Here is an 18,267-nt window from a genome sequence, read left to right on the forward strand (position 1 = left end):
GGGTCCCTTCTGTCTCTCTGGCCTCCCCCCATGCCTACCCTCTGGACCCTTCACCTCTGCCTCTCTGGACCCCTCTCCCCTTCCTCTCTGGGCCCTTCACCTCTGCCTCTCTGGGTCCCTTCTGTCTCTCTGGCCTCCCCCCATGCCTACCCTCTGGACCCTTCACCTCTGCCTCTCTGGACCCCTCTCCCCTTCCTCTCTGGGCCCTTGTATAGCCACCTGTGATATATACACCCCATAAGTCACTTTTTTGAATCGGCTCCTGATAGAAAACACTCCATACTAAGTACGGTCCAAATAAAACGCTGTAATAGGAAGCTTTGTGGAAGAAAAAAAAACTCTCCAAAAACCCTTGGATAAACTTTTGAAACCATTTCAGGAAATGAAAATCTCCAGCGTCGCCTGGATCTGCGGCCACTGTGTGCACAGACTCTGAGACACTTCTGTTAGTACAAAACCGTGCGCTACAAATAATCCATGAGAGCTCGTGTACAGCGCGGACATAGCGCACCTAGGTGTGATAAGCAGCCCCAGCCCATAAGGAGCACGGCGATGACAACAGCACTTGTCCCAGAACTGCACAGTGACAGAAGCCAGGCACACGTGACACTATACAATGAGAAGCTCTGCGCACGAGCACGCATGCGCCTGTCACAGGACGTGCTGACTGCCAGCCGCATCGCGCCGGAAGCGGAAATACGTCACAGATATTTACTTCCGGAGTCGTTCGTGTTGACGTCTTCATCTCTTAGCAACGGAGACGCTGTGAGTATGGCTGCAGGTCGGAAGCTGGAAGCGGAGGACTACCTCAGAGAACACAAGATCATGGAGCTGGTTAATAACCTAACCAGTCTGCTGCTGTATCACCGGCCGGGTAATGACGCTTTCTGCCCTCATCACACTGTGGTCAGGAAATCCGCCGGCATCCAGGGCTGGTGGACGTTACAGTGCTCATCACAGTGCTGTGTGTATAGAGCAGTGCTGCAGTGGGCCAGTAGGGGCGCTCTGGAGCAGCTGCAGATTCTACGCCGATATGATTGCAGAATATTCATAGTACATGCATTGTACAGACTCGGCATATTCTGGAAATTCCGGTAAAATGGCCACACTATTTCATTTTGCAGACAGACCACGAGAATTTCTTATTACCCAGCTGGAGAAGCTGCAGCTCGCCAGGCTGGCGGATGTGGAGTACCCCTGCCTGTTTGATGAGTCTAATGTGGATGCCGTCTTCGGGATTCTGGACCCTTCCGGGCAAGGACACATAACAGGCGCCCAGTACATGGAGGGTAAGCGCAAGGCCTGAAAAGCTGGGGTCTAATGGGGTGGCACTTTAGGTGAAATATGAATGAGAACATACATTATGTCTCCCTCAGCTGTAGACTGTGGGGACAATGGATCTGTAGCTCGTGGAGCAGGATTCAGGGTAACTAATGGAGAATCAAAGAGTAAAGCGGTTGTCCGATCTAAATCTATAAGTCTACAGTCACTATGTATCTCTTTATGTGACTGCAGACTTGTGCATCTTCACATCGTGCACACTGTGAAGATATTTGCATTGAGTGAGGTCACCCCTATTTAGTTAGGGCAGGCATATATGTCACACGGAGCCGTTCCCAGCTCTGACACCACAGAATCCTCACAGTGCACAGGGTGCGCAGTGTGAGAATGCACAAGTCTGCAATCACAAAGAGTGACTTGTTGTTGTTTTTTTCCCCTTTTTTCTATGTAGCTTTGAAAACTCTAGGTGTAGATGTTACCAACTTACCTGCTCCGCCTGAGAAAATAACACAGGAAATCTTCAAACATGACATGTAAGTATTCTGCACAAAAAAAATAAAAAATCTCGGCCCTGATTTATCAACATGGGTGCTTTTTCTTTGCTAATCTTTAAGGACGGGGCAAGAAGGAATCCAATGCTGATTCTTTAAGCAATGCACGCCTCCTAATGAATCAGAAGAGTCTGAGAGGTGGCGGGCGTCTCACTACAAACCTTACATCAGTCCATGTCTGGCCTAAGATTTCTGGTGTAGGGAACGCCGCAGTTCACAAGTCGCTGCATAAAAAATGGCAAAGCAATTTAATCCAGAATTCTTGCAAAATTGCTTGATGAATCGGTGCTGTAATGTATTTTTAATACCAAACTATTTTCGAGTAAGAATGGAGTAGTAAAGACAACATCTGTTGTAGTAAGCAATGTATAAGACCAGAATATATTTTATTTATATTAAATAAATAATCCAACCAGTCTAATCACTGCTGTCATATCTGATCCACTCTGGCAATTAACTGCTGGAATCTCAGTCTCTGTACTTGATATCTGCACATTTATTTCCCTCATTAGGCAATATATGGTCAATGGACAAGTCAAATCTACAGCTCAAAACAGTTAGGCTTTTTTAATGGAACTTAATAACCTGCATACCTTATTAAATACAGTGGGGGAAATACATAATTTATCATAGGTACACTGCAACTAAGACAGACAGAATAAAAAAAAACATCAAGAAAAATCACATTGTTTGATTTTTAAATATCAAATTTGCATTTTATTGCATGAAATAAGTATTTGATCACCTACCAACCAGCAAGAATTCTGGCTCTCACAGACCTGTTATTATTTCTTTAAGAAGCTCTCCTACTTTGCACTCATAACTGGCATTAATTACACCTGTTTTATACAGGTAATCAATTCAAAGACACCTGCCCACACACTCAATCACACACCAATCTCTCCAGCATAACCAAGACCAAAGAATTGTCTAAGGGCATCAGGGACAAATTTGTAGACCTGTGCAAGGCTGGGATGGGCTACAGGACAATAGGCAAGCAGCTTGGTGAGAAGGCAGTTGTTGGCGCAATTATTAGAAAATGTAAGAAACATGACTGTCAATCCAACTTGGTCTGGGTCTACATGCAAGATCTCGCCTCGTTCCAGGCTTCAGGAGTCTAACTTTAAGTTGCTGGTGAGGTGGTACAGGATCCCAACCAGGCTACACTAGATGTTCCCCCGGAGTAGATCCTTGTTGTTGGAAGTGTGGTGTGGCCGAGGGGGACTTTCTACATGTCTTCTAGTCCTGTCCGGCCTTGCAGCAGTTCTGGTCTGGTGTAGATGAAGTGATCAGACGAGTGACGGGAATGACTCAGGCGTTGGGTCTGGAGCTATTCCTGCTACAACTGTTGTGAGTCCTTAATTTCCATTTATAAACAGGAAAAAAAAAAATATATATATCTTTGTACCGTGTTAGCCAGTAGAGATAAAAAAAAGTTAAGTTAAAAGAACAGAGAGTCCTCAGTGGTTGATACCTTTTGAAGAGTAAGTAGTCGCGAAAGCTTGCTATTATTACCAACTTTTCAGTTAGCCACTTATAAACACTCATTGTTGTGTTTCCCGGTGATGGCAGCTAGGTCGTGCATCCCCTCGAACTGGAAGTCTGACGCTCCCCCACTCTGCACTTTGGGTTCTAGGGTTAATGATCTTCTACAAATAGAAGATCTGACTTCCTCACTACGATAGATACAAGCCCTTTTATAGGATCTGGGGAAAGCTGAGAAGGAAAAAGGCAGGGCACTACTCTATATAGTCAGGATCAGTTCACAACCAAGCATGTCACTGCTGTACACTCTGCCGGTAATGCGTTTAACTGTTTTTTGCCAGGATAATCACAGCTCCGTGGTGCTCATATACAAAGTCCACAAAAGTTCAAGGCATAAAAGGTAAGAAAAAATATGAGCACTCACCGGTTATTTGCTGTGTGGAAAAAACTTTTATTCAGGCATCGGAGTTACATGCTGTGCAGGGAGGGGAGAGGGAAGGAACAGGCAGCACGTGTAGACGACGATCGTTTTGCACACCTGCGGTGCTACGACGGGTCTGATCAGGAAAAGGATAAGTACAATCCGAAGCACACAATCACCAACCATGAAGCATATGTGGGGGGGGACAGGACGACATACTACTTTATTGGTACTTTTCTACAAAGGAGACAGGACAACTGCACCGCATTGAAGGGAGGATGGATGGGGTTATGTATTGCGACATTTTGAATAACTACGTAAGCGCGCTGAAGATGTCTCGCGGCTGGGTCTTCCAGCATGACAATTACCCAAAACATACAGCCAGGGCAACTAAGGAGTAGCTCCATAAGAAGCATTTCATGGTCCTGGAGTGGCCTAGCCAGTCTCGAGTCCTGAACCCAAGAGAAAATCTTTGGATGAAGCTGAAACTCAATGTTTCCCTGCGACAGCTCCAAAATTTAAAAGATCTATATGGAGGAGTGGGCCAAAATATCTGCTGCAGTGTGCAAACGTGGTCACGAAACACATAGTAGTTACATAGTTACATAGTTACTTAGGTTGAAAAAAGACCTAGGTCCATCTAGTTCAACCTTCCTCCACCAGTTGTACATTTAGTCACTACGTCATTTATAACCAACAATGTTGTGTGTACTGAGGAAATCATCCAGCCCTTTTTTAAAAGCTGTTATAGTATCTGCCATTACTACCTCTTGTGGTAGGGCATTCCACAGTCTGACCGCTCTAACTGTAAAGAACCCTTTCCTATTTAGGTGTCGGAATCGCTTTTCTTCCACTCGCAGTGAGTGCCCCCTGGTCCTTAGTATTGTTTTCGGAAGAAATAAGTTATGTGCCAGTCCTTTATATTGACCACACATGTATTTATACATATAAATGAGATCTCCTCTGAGACGTCTTTTTTCTAAGCTAAACATATCTAACTTTTTCAATCTGCCATCATATGGGAGGCCTTCCATTCCTTGTAGTAATCTAGTTGCCCGCCTTTGAACTGACTCTAACTTCTGAATGTCCTTTTTAAAATGTGGAGCCCAAAACTGGATCCCGTATTCCAGATGTGGCCTTACAAGTGATTTATAGATGGGTAACAATACGTTGGGATCACGGGATCTAATCTCTCTTTTTATACACCCTAGAATCTTGTTTGCTTTAGCAGCTGCTGCCTGACATTGAGTGCTGCTGCTCAGCTTATTTGTAATGAGAATACCCAAGTCCTTCTCCTGTTCTGTAGTCCCGAGTTTACTTCCATTTAATGTATACGCAGCTATAGGATTACTCCGTCCTAGGTGCATTACTTTACATTTATCAACATTAAATCTCATTTGCCAAGTATCTGCCCATTCTGACATCTTATCCAGATCTTTTTGTAATATTGTACTATCCAGGTCAGTTTTTAATATCCTACATAGTTTGGTGTCATCGGCAAAGACTGACACTGTACTATCAATCCGATCCACAAGGTCATTAATATAGAGAGTAAAAAGAATTGGTCCTAGCACAGATCCCTGCGGCACCCCCTGCTGACTATAGCCCATTTAGAGAATGTAGCATTTATGACTACTCTTTGTTTCCTATCTTTTAGCCAATTCCTTACCCAGTTGCATATTGTGTCCCCTAGTCCTTGCTTCTGGAGCTTTAGTATAAGACTATTATGTGGTACAGTATCAAATGCCTTTGCAAAGTCCAAATAAATCACATCAGCTGCATTACCAATATCCAGGTTTGCACTTACCCCCTCATAGAACCCCAACAGGTTGGTTAGACACGACTTATCTTTCATGAATCCATGCTGTTTGTCAGTTATCATATTTTCTGCAATATATTTTTGCATGTCATCCCTTAAAATGCCCTCAAAAACTTTGCATACTACTGATGTCAGGCTTACTGGACGGTAGTTGCCTGGATCTACCCTCTTACCTTTCTTAAATATCGGTACCACATCAGCAATCCTCCAATCCTGAGGCACCAACCCTGTTACAAGTGAGTCTAAAAAGATGAGATACAGCGGTCTGTCGATTACGGAGCTCAATTCCCTCAATATTCGTGGATGAATGCCATCTGGCCCTGGGGATTTGTCAATGTTTAGTTTACTTAGACTTAGGCGTACTTCTTCTTGTGTTAAATTAATTATATCGGGTGGTGGACTTTGATTTTTCACTTGTTGAATGATCCCTGGTACAGTCAGTTCCTTGGTGAATACAGATGAGAAATGCCTATTTAATATCTCAGTCTTTTGTTTGTCCTCTATAACTAACTTGTTATTATATTTTAAGGGTCCGATACTATCCTTTGTTTTCCTTTTGGCATTAATGTATTTATAAAAGATTTTGGGATTTATTTTAATGTCATTGGCGATTTTTGTTTCAGTAGCCAGTTTTGCTTGTTTGATTTCTTTTTTGCATTGCCTATTGATATCTTTATACTCCTGCAATGCTATTTCTGTATTCTCAGCCTTTAAGATGTTAAACGCCCTTTGTTTTTGTTTTATTATACTTTGTACAGTCTTATTTATCCATAGTGGTTTCTTTTTATTCCTGGACATTTTATTACCAGAGGGTATAAGTTTTTTACAGGACTCTAGCAGTATATCCTTAAACTTACCCCATTTATGTTCGGTATCCCCAGTTACCATGACTCTGTCCCAATCTACACATTTAAGCTCTTCCCTTAATTTGTTGAAATCAGCTTTCCTAAAATTCCAGGTTTTAGCATTCCCCCTTTGAAATGTTCTATTGAATATTATGTCGAAGCTTACCATATTATGATCGCTGGTGCCCAAGTGCTCCCGGACCTGTAGATCTGAAATTGTATCCGGTCTATTTGACAGGACCAGATCTAGCAAATTATCTCCCCTGGTCGGTTCATCTACCATCTGAGAGAGGAAATGGTCTTGAATAGTAGATAAGAACTTACAGCTTTTAGCAGAACCAGAAGATTCTATGTCCCACTGTATGTCTGGATAGTTGAAATCCCCCATAATAAGAACCCGATTGTTATTATTAGCTGCCTTTTCAATTTGTTCCAGCATTTCACCCTCTATTTGTTCAGGTATGTTAGGAGGCTTATAGCAAACTCCAATTAGCATTTTTCCATTATTCCCCTCCCCATGTACATTTACCCATACTGACTCTACATTGTTGCTGTTCCCCTCAATGTCATCATACAACACAGGTTTTAGGTTAGATTTGATAAATATACACACCCCACCACCTTTTTGGCCTTTCCTGTCCTTCCTAAATGTACTATAACCCTGTATGTTTGTCACCCAGTCATGGCTTTCATCCAGCCAGGTTTCCGTAATGCCCACCACATCATAATCCATGGTTGACATAAGAGTCTCCAATTCATTCATTTTGTTTGCAAGACTTCTTGCATTTGCCAGTAGACATTTAATCCTATTAACACCTTTATTACTCCTAGCTTCCCTACGTTCCTTGTATGTCCCATCCCCCCCTAATCCTTCATTGACCCCTACCGTCTCCCTGTCTCTATCTGCTCTATCTATCCCCTTATTTGCTCCACTACCCTCCCTCCCCCCCCCCGATTACATGAAACGTCTGACCTCTGTAATTGCAAACAAAGATTTCTGTACCAAATAAGTTCTGTTATTCGATTGTAGCCATACTTATTTCATGCAATAAAGTGCTAATTAATTATTTAAAAATCATACAATGTGATTTTCTTTTATTCTGTCTGCACAGTTGAAGTGTAGCTATGATAAAAATGACAGACCTCTCCATTCTTTGCAGGTGAGAAAACCTGCGAAAGCGTCAGCGTATCAAATACTTTTCCCCACTTTAGTAGTTATGAATTTTTTTATTAACATCTAATGAGGATGGTGTACTTTGAAAATTCATGGGAGAATGTCTGTAAAATACTTTAGGAAAGATTTCTTACCAATTAATATGAGAAATCTTACAGCTACCCAAGTTTCCATTAATTTTTTTTTGTGATCAGAATTTTCACAGTCTTCTTTTGCCCACAGGGGGAACCATCTGAAGAAGTCTTCTGCAACATTTAAGACCTAACTTCGCTGCTGTCGATTATTGCTGTAATTTTAGATTTTATTGAATAACTTATACATTAATTTGTTCCATACCATATTATAAATTAAGTGTAAAATCACGTTAATAGTCATACAACTTACATTAACCACGTAACAACTTATGACGTGCTATGCATTTCATGAGTTGTTTCCCTGCTTTTGGGCATAGTGGCACAGCCGGCCGTAAATCTCGTCCGAAGATCACATTGCAATGCTTGGAGCACTGGCTGTTGGCTCTCCTGACCAGAGCAGATCAGCTGCAACGAAATACATGCCGACACGCTCCGTTCAGGAGAGCCACCAGCCAGTCTGAGGATTGCAATGTGATCCTCAGATGAGTCATACGGCTGTGACCTTTGGTGTGGGCTTGCATCTTTCCCTGCATATGAAGGCTGAATCATTCAGCCTTCTTCCGCCTCGGACAACCACAGGTGGAGCAGTGATCCGCCTGCTGCTGTTAACCTGTTAAATTCCACTGTAAATATCTGATGCGATCGCGGGATGCTTATGGGTTGTCATGAAAGCCAAAGGTCTGCTGATGACCCCTGTGTCTGTCATCACAGTATTCCTGGAAACGCTGGCCTATGTCTGGCATTCATAGGAGACAGATTTCTGCTATACAGTGTGTCCACCCCTATCCTGTCCACCACCATTAACTTGAGAACGGCAGCAGCTATAGGCATAGAAGTGGTGTCTAGGTATAGTTATTTAGCCATGCGCTATGCAATGAAACCACCTATAGCGCCACATGGTGGAAAACAACTGCGTTAGCATTTTTATCTTGAAAACAGAACGAGAGAGGAAAAATAGTGAATTACAAAGTTGTAGGGTATCATCAATTCAATACGAATCGACACCTTGCCTACAGAAATGCTATGATTATAACGTGTAAAACTCACAAGGCAGCAGACGTGAAGAGTTAACTCATGGAGACCTTCCTACAAGTCATTGGGTATGGTGGCTGCGTGGAGTGGCTTCCACGCTCACCTGACCCCATTGGACATCTTTCTGTGAGGTCACATCAAACAGATGTACGCGACCCCTTCACCAACATTGCAGGACCTACGACGGCATATCACAGATGCTTATGCAAACGTGTCACCTACCATATTGCACAACGTGCAGCAAGATACAGTATGCTGTCCAGAGTCCAGATGTGCATTGCAGCTGACGGTGGCCACTTTGAGCATCAAAGTTAAATGAGCACCATATGCGTGACCTGCATTCAATTATTTTTTTTTTTTGGAAGGGGGGGGGCAATGGGTTTCACATTATAGCATTTCTGTACGCAAGGTGTCGATCATAACTCCGTTTTCCACCAGGTGGCACTATAGGTGCTTTCATTGCGTAGCAGATGGCTACTTTACTATACCTAGACACCACTTCTATGCCTATAGCTGCCGCCGTTCTCAAGTTAATGGCGGTGGACAGGATATGGGTAGACACACTGTATACAGCATTGCTATGGCAATATATGTTCTATAAACAAGTGATCATACAATCGCAAGTTAAAGTTGCCTAAGAGGATTACGAAATACAGCACAACGTAGAAAAAAAATTAAAATGTCCTTAATACAAAGGGTACTGGAGCTTGTCAGCTTCAGAAGTAAAGGGACAAACAATGGTGGTGTCCTGGACTTCTGTTGGGCCCGCAGATATAAATAGGTCCTGTGTAACAGCTTATTGGCAATACTAATAGAATGCAAATAGAAGAATACCGCGCCACCTAGGTACACAGAAAAAAAAACATACATGTAAAAAACAACCAAAAAAAACCATGTGTGTATGCAAAAGCACTTGTAGGATAAGGTAAAGGTATCTGCTCCCACACAGTGCCAATTGGAAATAGATCATGTATAAAACTTACATTGCAGTTTTTAATAATTTAAAAGGAGATTAAAAATAGATACAATACCAGCATGAGAAATGGGGAAACACATCCTAAAACCCTTGGTTGATGGTGGCTTACAGTGAGGAAGAAGGGTGGTCCCTTCAAAACGCGTCGGATGCAGAGTCTGCTAGGCACCCGTCGCAACCCCTATGACATCACACACACCGAAGTTTTCATATTGAAGCACCCGCACTCATCTTAGGCAATACTGCCAGTCGGAGCGCCCTCACCCGCAGCAGCACGCACCGAGCAGAACAGACGCAGGATCCCTGATCTTCACTGAAACCTCCAGGAATCCTTTTATTCAACCTAGACATCACCCACAAGACTTTCCACCGGTAACTACTAAAAACCACTCCCTGACTGTTCCGGTTATGAAAAGGCTATAAACTTATCACTGTAAGCCACATCAACCAAGGGTTGTAGGACTTGTTTCTCCATTTCTCATGCTGGCAACTGCAATTTAAATTTTATACATGCTCTTTCTTTATCGTTCCTATGGGAGACCCAGACATTGGGTGTATAGCTTCTGCCTCCGGAGGACACACAAAGTACTACACTAAAAAGTGTAGCTCCTCCCTCTGAGCATATACACCCCCTGGAGAACCAGATCTAGCCAGTTCATTGCTTTGTGTTCAGGAGGCATACATCCACACATGCATTCTCATCTGATTTTTCATTTTTGGAAAGATTTTGAAGAAAAGCGGGTCCAAGTCTGGACCCCCGGCATGTCCCTTCTCACCCCACTGTGTCGGCGGTGTTGTTAAGGTTGATTCCAAGGCTGGAGCCTTACATGCCGCGCTCCTTCACCATCCCTCGGGCTCTGGCTTGAAGTGGGAGCCAGCACGGTTCTCCATGCTTTGCAGGAGACCGGTCTCCATCCGCAGCCCTTCAGGATCCTGCTGGACGGAGCACTCATCCCCAGGGACATGGCCCTGCGTCTCAGCAAGCTAAGTACCTGAGACGTTTATGTTCTGGGGGTCCCTGTACTTTATGTGGGGAGAGTGTGCTGAGTGTTTTTTGTGACATTTCCGGCGGGTTCTCTGGCTGTCGCCTGAGAACCGCGCCGATGGTGCCTGCGCGCCGGCCGCACCGTTCAAATTTAGGCCCCGGCTTCGCTTTCACTGCCCTCGCATGTCATTCATGCAGAGGGACAGTGTGGCTCCGCCCAGCGGCCGTTCTGCACAGGGGAGAGACACTCCTCACTGAGTACATGTCTCCTCCCCTGTAAGTCTCTTTGGCCCTCCAGATCCCGCTCTCAGGGTTGGCCCCGCCCCCTCTCCTCGCTCCGGCGCCATTTTATCAGCGTTTTCTCTGCAATCAGCACTGGCTGCAGCATCCCTGCTGAGGTGCTTGGGGGTCCGAGCTTTGGGATCTGGAGGGCACACAACACCGCTCCAGCGGTCTGGTAAGCCACAACCTCTGGTTGTGGGCCTCTGTATATACTCTCTGGGGGTCACTCTGGCAAGAGCCCCCACTTCAGTAGCATGTCACACGAGGAGCAAGGCTCCAAAGCTATATTCAGTATGCACTGCATGTAAGCTCGTGCTGCCTGAACCGAGCACATATCCACATTGTGATGCCTGCTCTACCCTGACAATGCCTCAGCCTGGAATCACCCCCCCAGTGGTCTCTCCGGCTGCTCCGGCTCCTGTGGCTGAACCCCCGGCTTGGGTAGAATCCTTCTCTAGGTCAATCTCCCAGTCTTTTGCCGACTCCATGGGACAGCTGTCCCGGACCTTGCTGAACATGCATCAGCCCCCTTCACAGGGTGCCTCTGCTGCTAGGGCTCTCTCAGCAGAGCTCACAGAGGATTCATCATCTGGTCCCAGACCCCGTCCTCCTAAAAGGAGACGCAGGGCTCCCTCTCCTTCCTCGTCCCGCGGCTCTGTTTCAGAAGCTGACTCGCCGGACGAGGAGGATGCCTTTACTGGGGGCTCGGAGGCTACCTCCATGTGCCCCATTGATCTGTCCGAAAGTGACTCAGATGTTAGTGATTTGATTGCGTCCAATAATTCTGTACTGGACCTCAATCCGCCAGTATCAGAGGAGCAACCTCTCTGGCAGAAAAGCACCAGTTTACCTTGCCTAAGAGGACAAGGAGTGTGTTCTTTAACCACTCCAGTTTTCAGGCCACTGTGACCAAGCCTAGGGCCTGTCCTGACAAACGCTTCCCAAAGCGTGGTTCTGATGACCGTTTTCCCTTTCCACCTGAGGTGGTCAAGGAGTGGGCTCATTCACCAAAAGGTAGACCCCCCGGTGTCTAGACTCTCTCTTAAGGATTCCACTGACAGCCAGGTTGACCTTCTGGCCAAATCTGTATATGAGGCGGCAGGGGCCTCGTTCTCCCCATCTTTTGCAGCAGTGTGGGCTCTCAAAGCCATCTCTGCTTCTCTAGAGGAGATGCATTCCCTCACCAGGGAATCTATGCCCGAAATGGTTGCCTTAACTTCCCAAGCTTCAGCTTTTTCATCCTATGCCATGTCTGCCATGCTGGAGGCTTCTCACCGCACTGCGGTGGCTTCGGTTAATTCCCTCGCTATCCGCAGGATCTTGTGGCTTTGAGAGTGGAAGGCAGATGATTCTTCAAAGAAGTGCTTTGCTGGGCTCCCTTTTGCTGGGTCCAGGCTATTCGGTGAACAACTGGATGAAATTATTAAGGAAGCTACTGGCGGGAAGAGTACTTCCATGCCACAAACTAAAACCAGGAAACCTGTCCAGGGTAGGAACCAGTCGAGGTTTCGTTCCTTTAACTGGTCATCCTCTAAGCCCTCGGCCTCGTCCACTAACTCAGCCAAGGACCAAAAATCCAACTGGCGCACAAAGGCGCGTCCACAGAAGACCGCAGGAGCTGCTGCCACATCATTCCGCCTTACCGGCGGCCCTTGGATCCCTGGGACCTCAATTTGGTCCTCACGGCCTTGCAGAAACCCCCCTTTGAGCCTCTTAGGGAGGTTTCTTTGTTTCGTCTTTCACAGAAAGTGGTCTTTCTAGTGGCCATAACTTCCCTCAGGAGAGTCTCTGATTTGTCTGCGCTCTCTTCGGAGTCACCTTTTTTGGTTTTTCATCAAGACAAGGTGGCTCTCCGTCAGACTGCGGACTTTCTCCCTAAGGTGGTTTCTCCTTTCCACCTTAACCAGGACATTTCCCTGCCTTCCTTTTGTCCGGCTCCTGTTCATCGCTTTGAAAAAGCGTTGCATACTCTGGATCTGGTGCGGGCGCTTCGGATCTATGTGTCTCGCACCGCTGTTCTTAGGCGGTGCACCTCTCTTTTTGGGCTAACCACAGGTCGGCGTAAGGGCCTCTCGGCTTCTAAGCCGACCTTAGCTCGTTGGATTAGGTCGGCCATTTCCGATGCCTACCAGTGTACTCAGGTGCCTCCCCCGCCGGGGATCAAGGCACACTCGACCAGAGCTGTCGGTGCCTCTTGGGCTTTCAGGCACCAGGCTACGGCTCAGCAAGTCTGTCAGGCTGCAACTTGGACTAGCCTGCATACCTTTTCAAAGCACTACCAAGTGCATGCTCATGCCTCGGCAGATGCGAGCTTGGGCAGACGCATCCTTCAGGCGGCTGTCGCCCATTTGTGAAGTTAGGCTCTGCCTACTTCTCAGTTTTTCTGTTTATTCCCACCCATGGACTGCTTTGAGACGTCCCAATGTCTGGGTCTCCCATAGGAACGATAAAGAAAAAGAGAATTTTGTTTACTTACCGTAAATTCTTTTTCTTATAGTTCCGTATTGGGAGACCCAGCACCCTCCCTGTTGGCAGTTTCTTGTTCCGCGTGTTATCACCGGCTGTTGTCGTGGACAGAGTCTCCGGTTGTTCCGGTTCTTGCTCTATCTCTACTTGTGGGTGGCTATTCTCCTTCAGCTTTTGCACTAAACTGGCTAGATCTGGTTCTCCAGGGGGTGTATATGCTCAGAGGGAGGAGATACACTTTTTAGTGTAGTACTTTGTGTGTCCTCCGGAGGCAGAAGCTATACACCCAATGTCTGGGTCTCCCAATACGGAACTATAAGAAAAAGAATTTACGGTAAGTAAACAAAATGCTCTTTATTTCCAATTGGCACAGTGTGGGATCTGATAGCTTTACCTTATCCTACAAGTGCGTTTTAAAATAAAGAACTCTATAAATAAATAAGTAAAAAAAAAACCATAGCAGAATTTAACTTATGCCGTACACATACAGCAGATGTCAGGAGAAGTGAGGCAAGGTCGTTAAGCACTAACTTCCCCCCCCCAACTCACAGACATCATACAAGTGACGAGCTCTGCTGCCATTGGTGGTACATCACTCTTTATTTTTTATTTCATTACCAACAAATCCCATTATCTTTTATTGTATGGTGTGACACAAACCGACTGAATATAATTACCATGAGCCAGAATCTAAACAAATAGCTTTAAAATATAAATATATATTTTTATCAAAGCATCTTCTTTATAAAAAATTCTTACTAGTGCTAATGATTAATTACTTTATTCCTCTTTGTGTGTTATATGCCTGCTGGGAAAACTACTTAGGTGATTAATCCAAAACAGACCCTACAGTTTTATTCAACTACAGCAAACTTCGTTCATTATAGGATTTACAGATCTTACACGAGGTATACGATAGTACATCAAATTATACGTAGGCGAAACAAAAATCCTTACAGGCTACGGGGATACGTTTCTCATTGTGGGGAAAGCAAAGTTAGTGTAAGGAGACTTATAGGCCATACAATGCTCCCCTGGAAATTTAAATATGCAAATAGCCTCCTCACAGAGGAAGAGGACTTAAAATCTATTACCACATATCGGAAGTAGCAATCCTAAAATTGAATAGTAACTTTTTAATGAGCCTTGTAAGACAACTTAGGACTCATTCAGACTTTGATCAGCGTGTGGTCACCAGTTCTGTATCATCAGTTTTTCTCGTATATAGGGGGAAACAAATTCTCCACCTTCTATGTGACAGTCCGTGAAAATCGGAACAGATGTCATCTAAGTGCGCTCTGTTTTTTTTCCTCAAACACCTAGATTTGTATTGCCAATGTTGATCCGCCACTTAGATTAATCTCCATCATTTTACACAGACCACTGGTCCAAGGAAAAAATCTGACATGTAAACAGCCCCAAAGTTATGACTGCTATCCGTGAAAATATAGATATCTCTTTTTCACGTACAAGCGCTATCTGAATGAGCCCTTAGGCTATGAAGCTACATCCAATTAAAAGGCTATGGATTTATTTCAGAAGGAAAAATGATTTTTACATATGTTTGTGGTTTTTATTAACGTAGGTATCCATTAGGTTCCAGTCTGCAATCTTTGGTGATGCGCTGCAGCGCGAGCTACCATTTCAAGTGCCTGGGCATTCCCTAAAGCTACCTTCACTGTATACTCAGCGATAACTTACCTGCTTCGGGCACATGGCTGGGTTACAACCGTCCGAAAATGGTGCATATTAAAAGGACGTGTATTAAATAGGCAAACCTAGTTAAACAAAAATACTTCTGCTTTATTATTTTTTTTAAAGAAAAAAAAAAAGCAATTAGTGTTTCCAATTAATTAAAACATTCTGAATTTACACACTTTTTCAGTATCTTAATAAAGCTTGGTACAGTTGCAAACCAACAAGTAGCAGTTTATATCTGAGTTACAGATTCCATACAAATGGGAGAAAAAAAAAAAAAAAAAAACACATTAAACTCTCAAAATGAATCCAGCACTTTCATTATTTTCATTTCTCTGTTCCTATATAAAGAACAGAGAAACTAAAATAATCCAGATGGGAAACCATCATAATGTGGCCAATATGCATTTGTATGGGATTTCCATAACATGCATGGGAAGGCTGGATTCTGGCAGGAGGTGTACATATGGTAAACGGAAACATGTTTATTATTAGGGATTCTTCTCATTTTTTTCTGTAGTATTATAGAATGTTTGAAAACCTTTTTAAAAATAACTGCAATTTGAAGCATTTCTTAGTTTATGCAAAACACAAATTTTGCAGTACGTTTTCTCTGATGAATTACGTTTTTGATTTTTTTTTTTTTTTTAAACAGCAGCAAGATGTATGCTGAAAGTCACTTTTGGTGCATTTTTAGATAAATGAGACGTAAAAAAAAAAAAATGCAAAAACAACATGCAAAAAGGTCTTTGGAAAAACAAATTTGTAAAGAAAAAAAATATGAAATGTTTCTACATTCCAAAAAAGTGACATTTTTAATGGCCTTTTTCTACAAGAGTCTTCCTGTGTTTTTGTAAATACAATAATTAGGGATATTTGGCTTTCGGGTGAAATTCATGTAAACCGTAAAAAGTTCACTCTACAGTAATATTTTATCATGACAGTAGGGCATTTACGTAGAATCATGCAATGGTGGTTTCTTCATCTCAAACAAGTTACTGAAACAAAAGCCAACAAAAAAGTCAATATCTCTAACTTGTCATGTGGTCTTGAGCATCAATTACAGCTTGACAATGAAGTCTCATGCTGTTCACAAATTGTGTTATTGTCTGCTGAGGCATGGCATCCCACTCTTGTTGAAGGGCGGCCCTCAGGTCATTGAGGTTCTGGGGTACAGAGGTATGAGCCTCTACAGTGCTGGCCAAAAGTATTGGCACCCCTGCAATTCTGTCAGATAATCCTCAGTTTCTTCTTGAAAATGATTGCAATCACAAATTCTTTAGTATTATTATCTTCATTTATTTTGCTTGCAATGAAAAAACACAACAGAGAATGAAACAAAAATCAAATCATTGATCATTTCACACAAAACTCCAAAAATGGGCCAGACAAAAGTATTGGCTCCCTTAGCCTAATACTTGGTTGCACAACCTTTAGCCACAATAACTGCGAACAACCGCTTCCGGTAACCATCAATGAGTTTCTTACAATGCTCTGCTGGAATTTTAGACCATTCTTCTTTGGCAACTGCTCCAGGTCCCTGAGATTGGAAGGGTGCCTTCTCCAAACTGCCATTATGAGATCTCGCCACAGGTATTCTATGGGATTCAGGTCTGGACTCATTGCTGGCCACTTTAGTAGTCTCCAGTGCTCTCTATCAAACCATTTTCTAGTGCTTTTTGAAGTGTGTTTTGGGTAATTGTCCTGCTGGAAGACCCATGACCTCTGAGGAAGACCCAGCTTTCTCACTCTGGGACCTACATTATACTGCAAAATTTGTTGGTAGTCTTCAGACTTCATAATGCCATGCACACGGTCAAGCAGTCCAGTGCCAGAGGCAGCAAAGCAACCCCAAAACATCAGGGAACCTCCGCCATGTTTGACTATAAGGACAGTGTTCTTTTCTTTGAATGCCTCTTTTTTTTTTCCTGTAAACTCTATGTTGATGGCTTTTCCCAAAAAGCTCTACTTTTGTCTCATCTGACCAGAGAACATTCTTCCAAAACGTTTTAAGCTTTCTCAGGTAAGTTTTGGCAAACACCAGCCTGGCTTTTTTATGTCTCGGGGTAAGAAGTGGGGTCTTCCTGGGTATCCTACCATACAGTCCCTTTTCATTCAGACCCCGACGGATAGTACGGGTTGACACTGTTGTACCCTCGGACAGCTTGAACTTGTTTAGATGTTAGTCGAGGCTCTTTATCCATCATCTGCACAATCTTGCGTTGAAATCTCTCAATTTTTCTTTTCCTTCCACATCTAGGGAGGTTAGCCACAGTGCCATGGGCTTTAAACTTCTTGATGACCCTGCACACCATAGACACAGGAACTTTCAGGTCTTTGGAGATGGACTTGTAGCCTTGAGATTGCTCATGCTTCCTCACAATTTGGATTCTCAAGTCCTTAGACAGTTCTTTGGTCTTCTTTCTTTTCTCCATGCTCAATGTGGTACACACAAGGACACAGGACAGAGGTTGAGTCAACTTTAATCCATGTCAACTGGCTGCAAGTGTGATTTAGTTATTGCCAACACCTGTTAGGTGCCACAGGTAAGTTACAGGTGCTGTTAATTACACAAATTAGAGAAGCATCACATGATTTTTCAAACAGTGCCAATACTTTTGTCCACCCCCTTTTTATGTTTGGTGTGGAATTATATCCAATTTGGCTTAATGACAAATTTATTTAATTTTTTTCATTGAAGACAAATTAAATGAAGATAATACCAAAGAATTTGTGATTGCAATCATTTTCAAAAAGAAACTGAGTATTATCTAACAGAATTGCAGGGGGTGCCAATACTTTTGGCCAGCACTGTACATGGCGACTCAGTTGATCCCACAGGTTTTCTATGGGATTCACGTCTGGAGAAAGTGCAGGCCACTCGATTTGAGGTACCAGTCTCCAGCAGTCGTTCCCAAATGGTATGATCTCAATGAGCTGAATGGCATTCATCATCCAGTTCCAAAGGACATTGTTCACAATGAAGCTGTCATCCGTGTGGGATGTGGCCAATGGACATCCACTTTTGCCTTTGTGTCTCTTCCAGTCTCTTTGTAGCAATATGCTGATGACACTTCTTAAGCTTCATGTGAATGACTCCTCCTACGTCATCCATAGTGTC

The 18,267-nt window shown here is 43.7% G+C and overlaps 1 protein-coding gene across 4 annotated transcripts; it reads left to right on the top strand.

The window, feature by feature from the left end:
* The first annotated feature begins 738 nt into the window (after positions 1 to 738).
* EFCAB10 (EF-hand calcium binding domain 10) lies at positions 739 to 15,370 on the top strand. Of its 4 annotated transcripts, XR_012753044.1 has the most exons (6): positions 739 to 874; positions 1,125 to 1,289; positions 1,733 to 1,814; positions 3,659 to 3,717; positions 7,799 to 7,864; positions 15,034 to 15,370. XR_012753044.1 is itself a non-coding variant. In XM_075345163.1 (5 exons), exons 1-4 carry the CDS (start codon positions 772 to 774, stop codon positions 7,839 to 7,841), a joined length of 393 nt encoding a protein of 130 aa, XP_075201278.1. In that variant the 5' UTR covers positions 739 to 771; the 3' UTR covers positions 7,842 to 7,864; positions 15,034 to 15,370. The 4 variants fall into 4 exon arrangements, 3 of the variants coding, with proteins under 3 accessions (XP_075201278.1, XP_075201277.1, XP_075201279.1); XM_075345163.1 differs by lacking the exon at positions 3,659 to 3,717; XM_075345162.1 differs by lacking the exon at positions 15,034 to 15,370 and having other exon boundaries at positions 7,799 to 8,506.
* Positions 15,371 to 18,267: the final 2,897 nt, after the last annotated feature.

The sequence above is a fragment of the Anomaloglossus baeobatrachus genome, chromosome 4, assembly GCF_048569485.1.
Source record: "Anomaloglossus baeobatrachus isolate aAnoBae1 chromosome 4, aAnoBae1.hap1, whole genome shotgun sequence".
NCBI lineage: Eukaryota > Metazoa > Chordata > Amphibia > Anura > Aromobatidae > Anomaloglossus > Anomaloglossus baeobatrachus.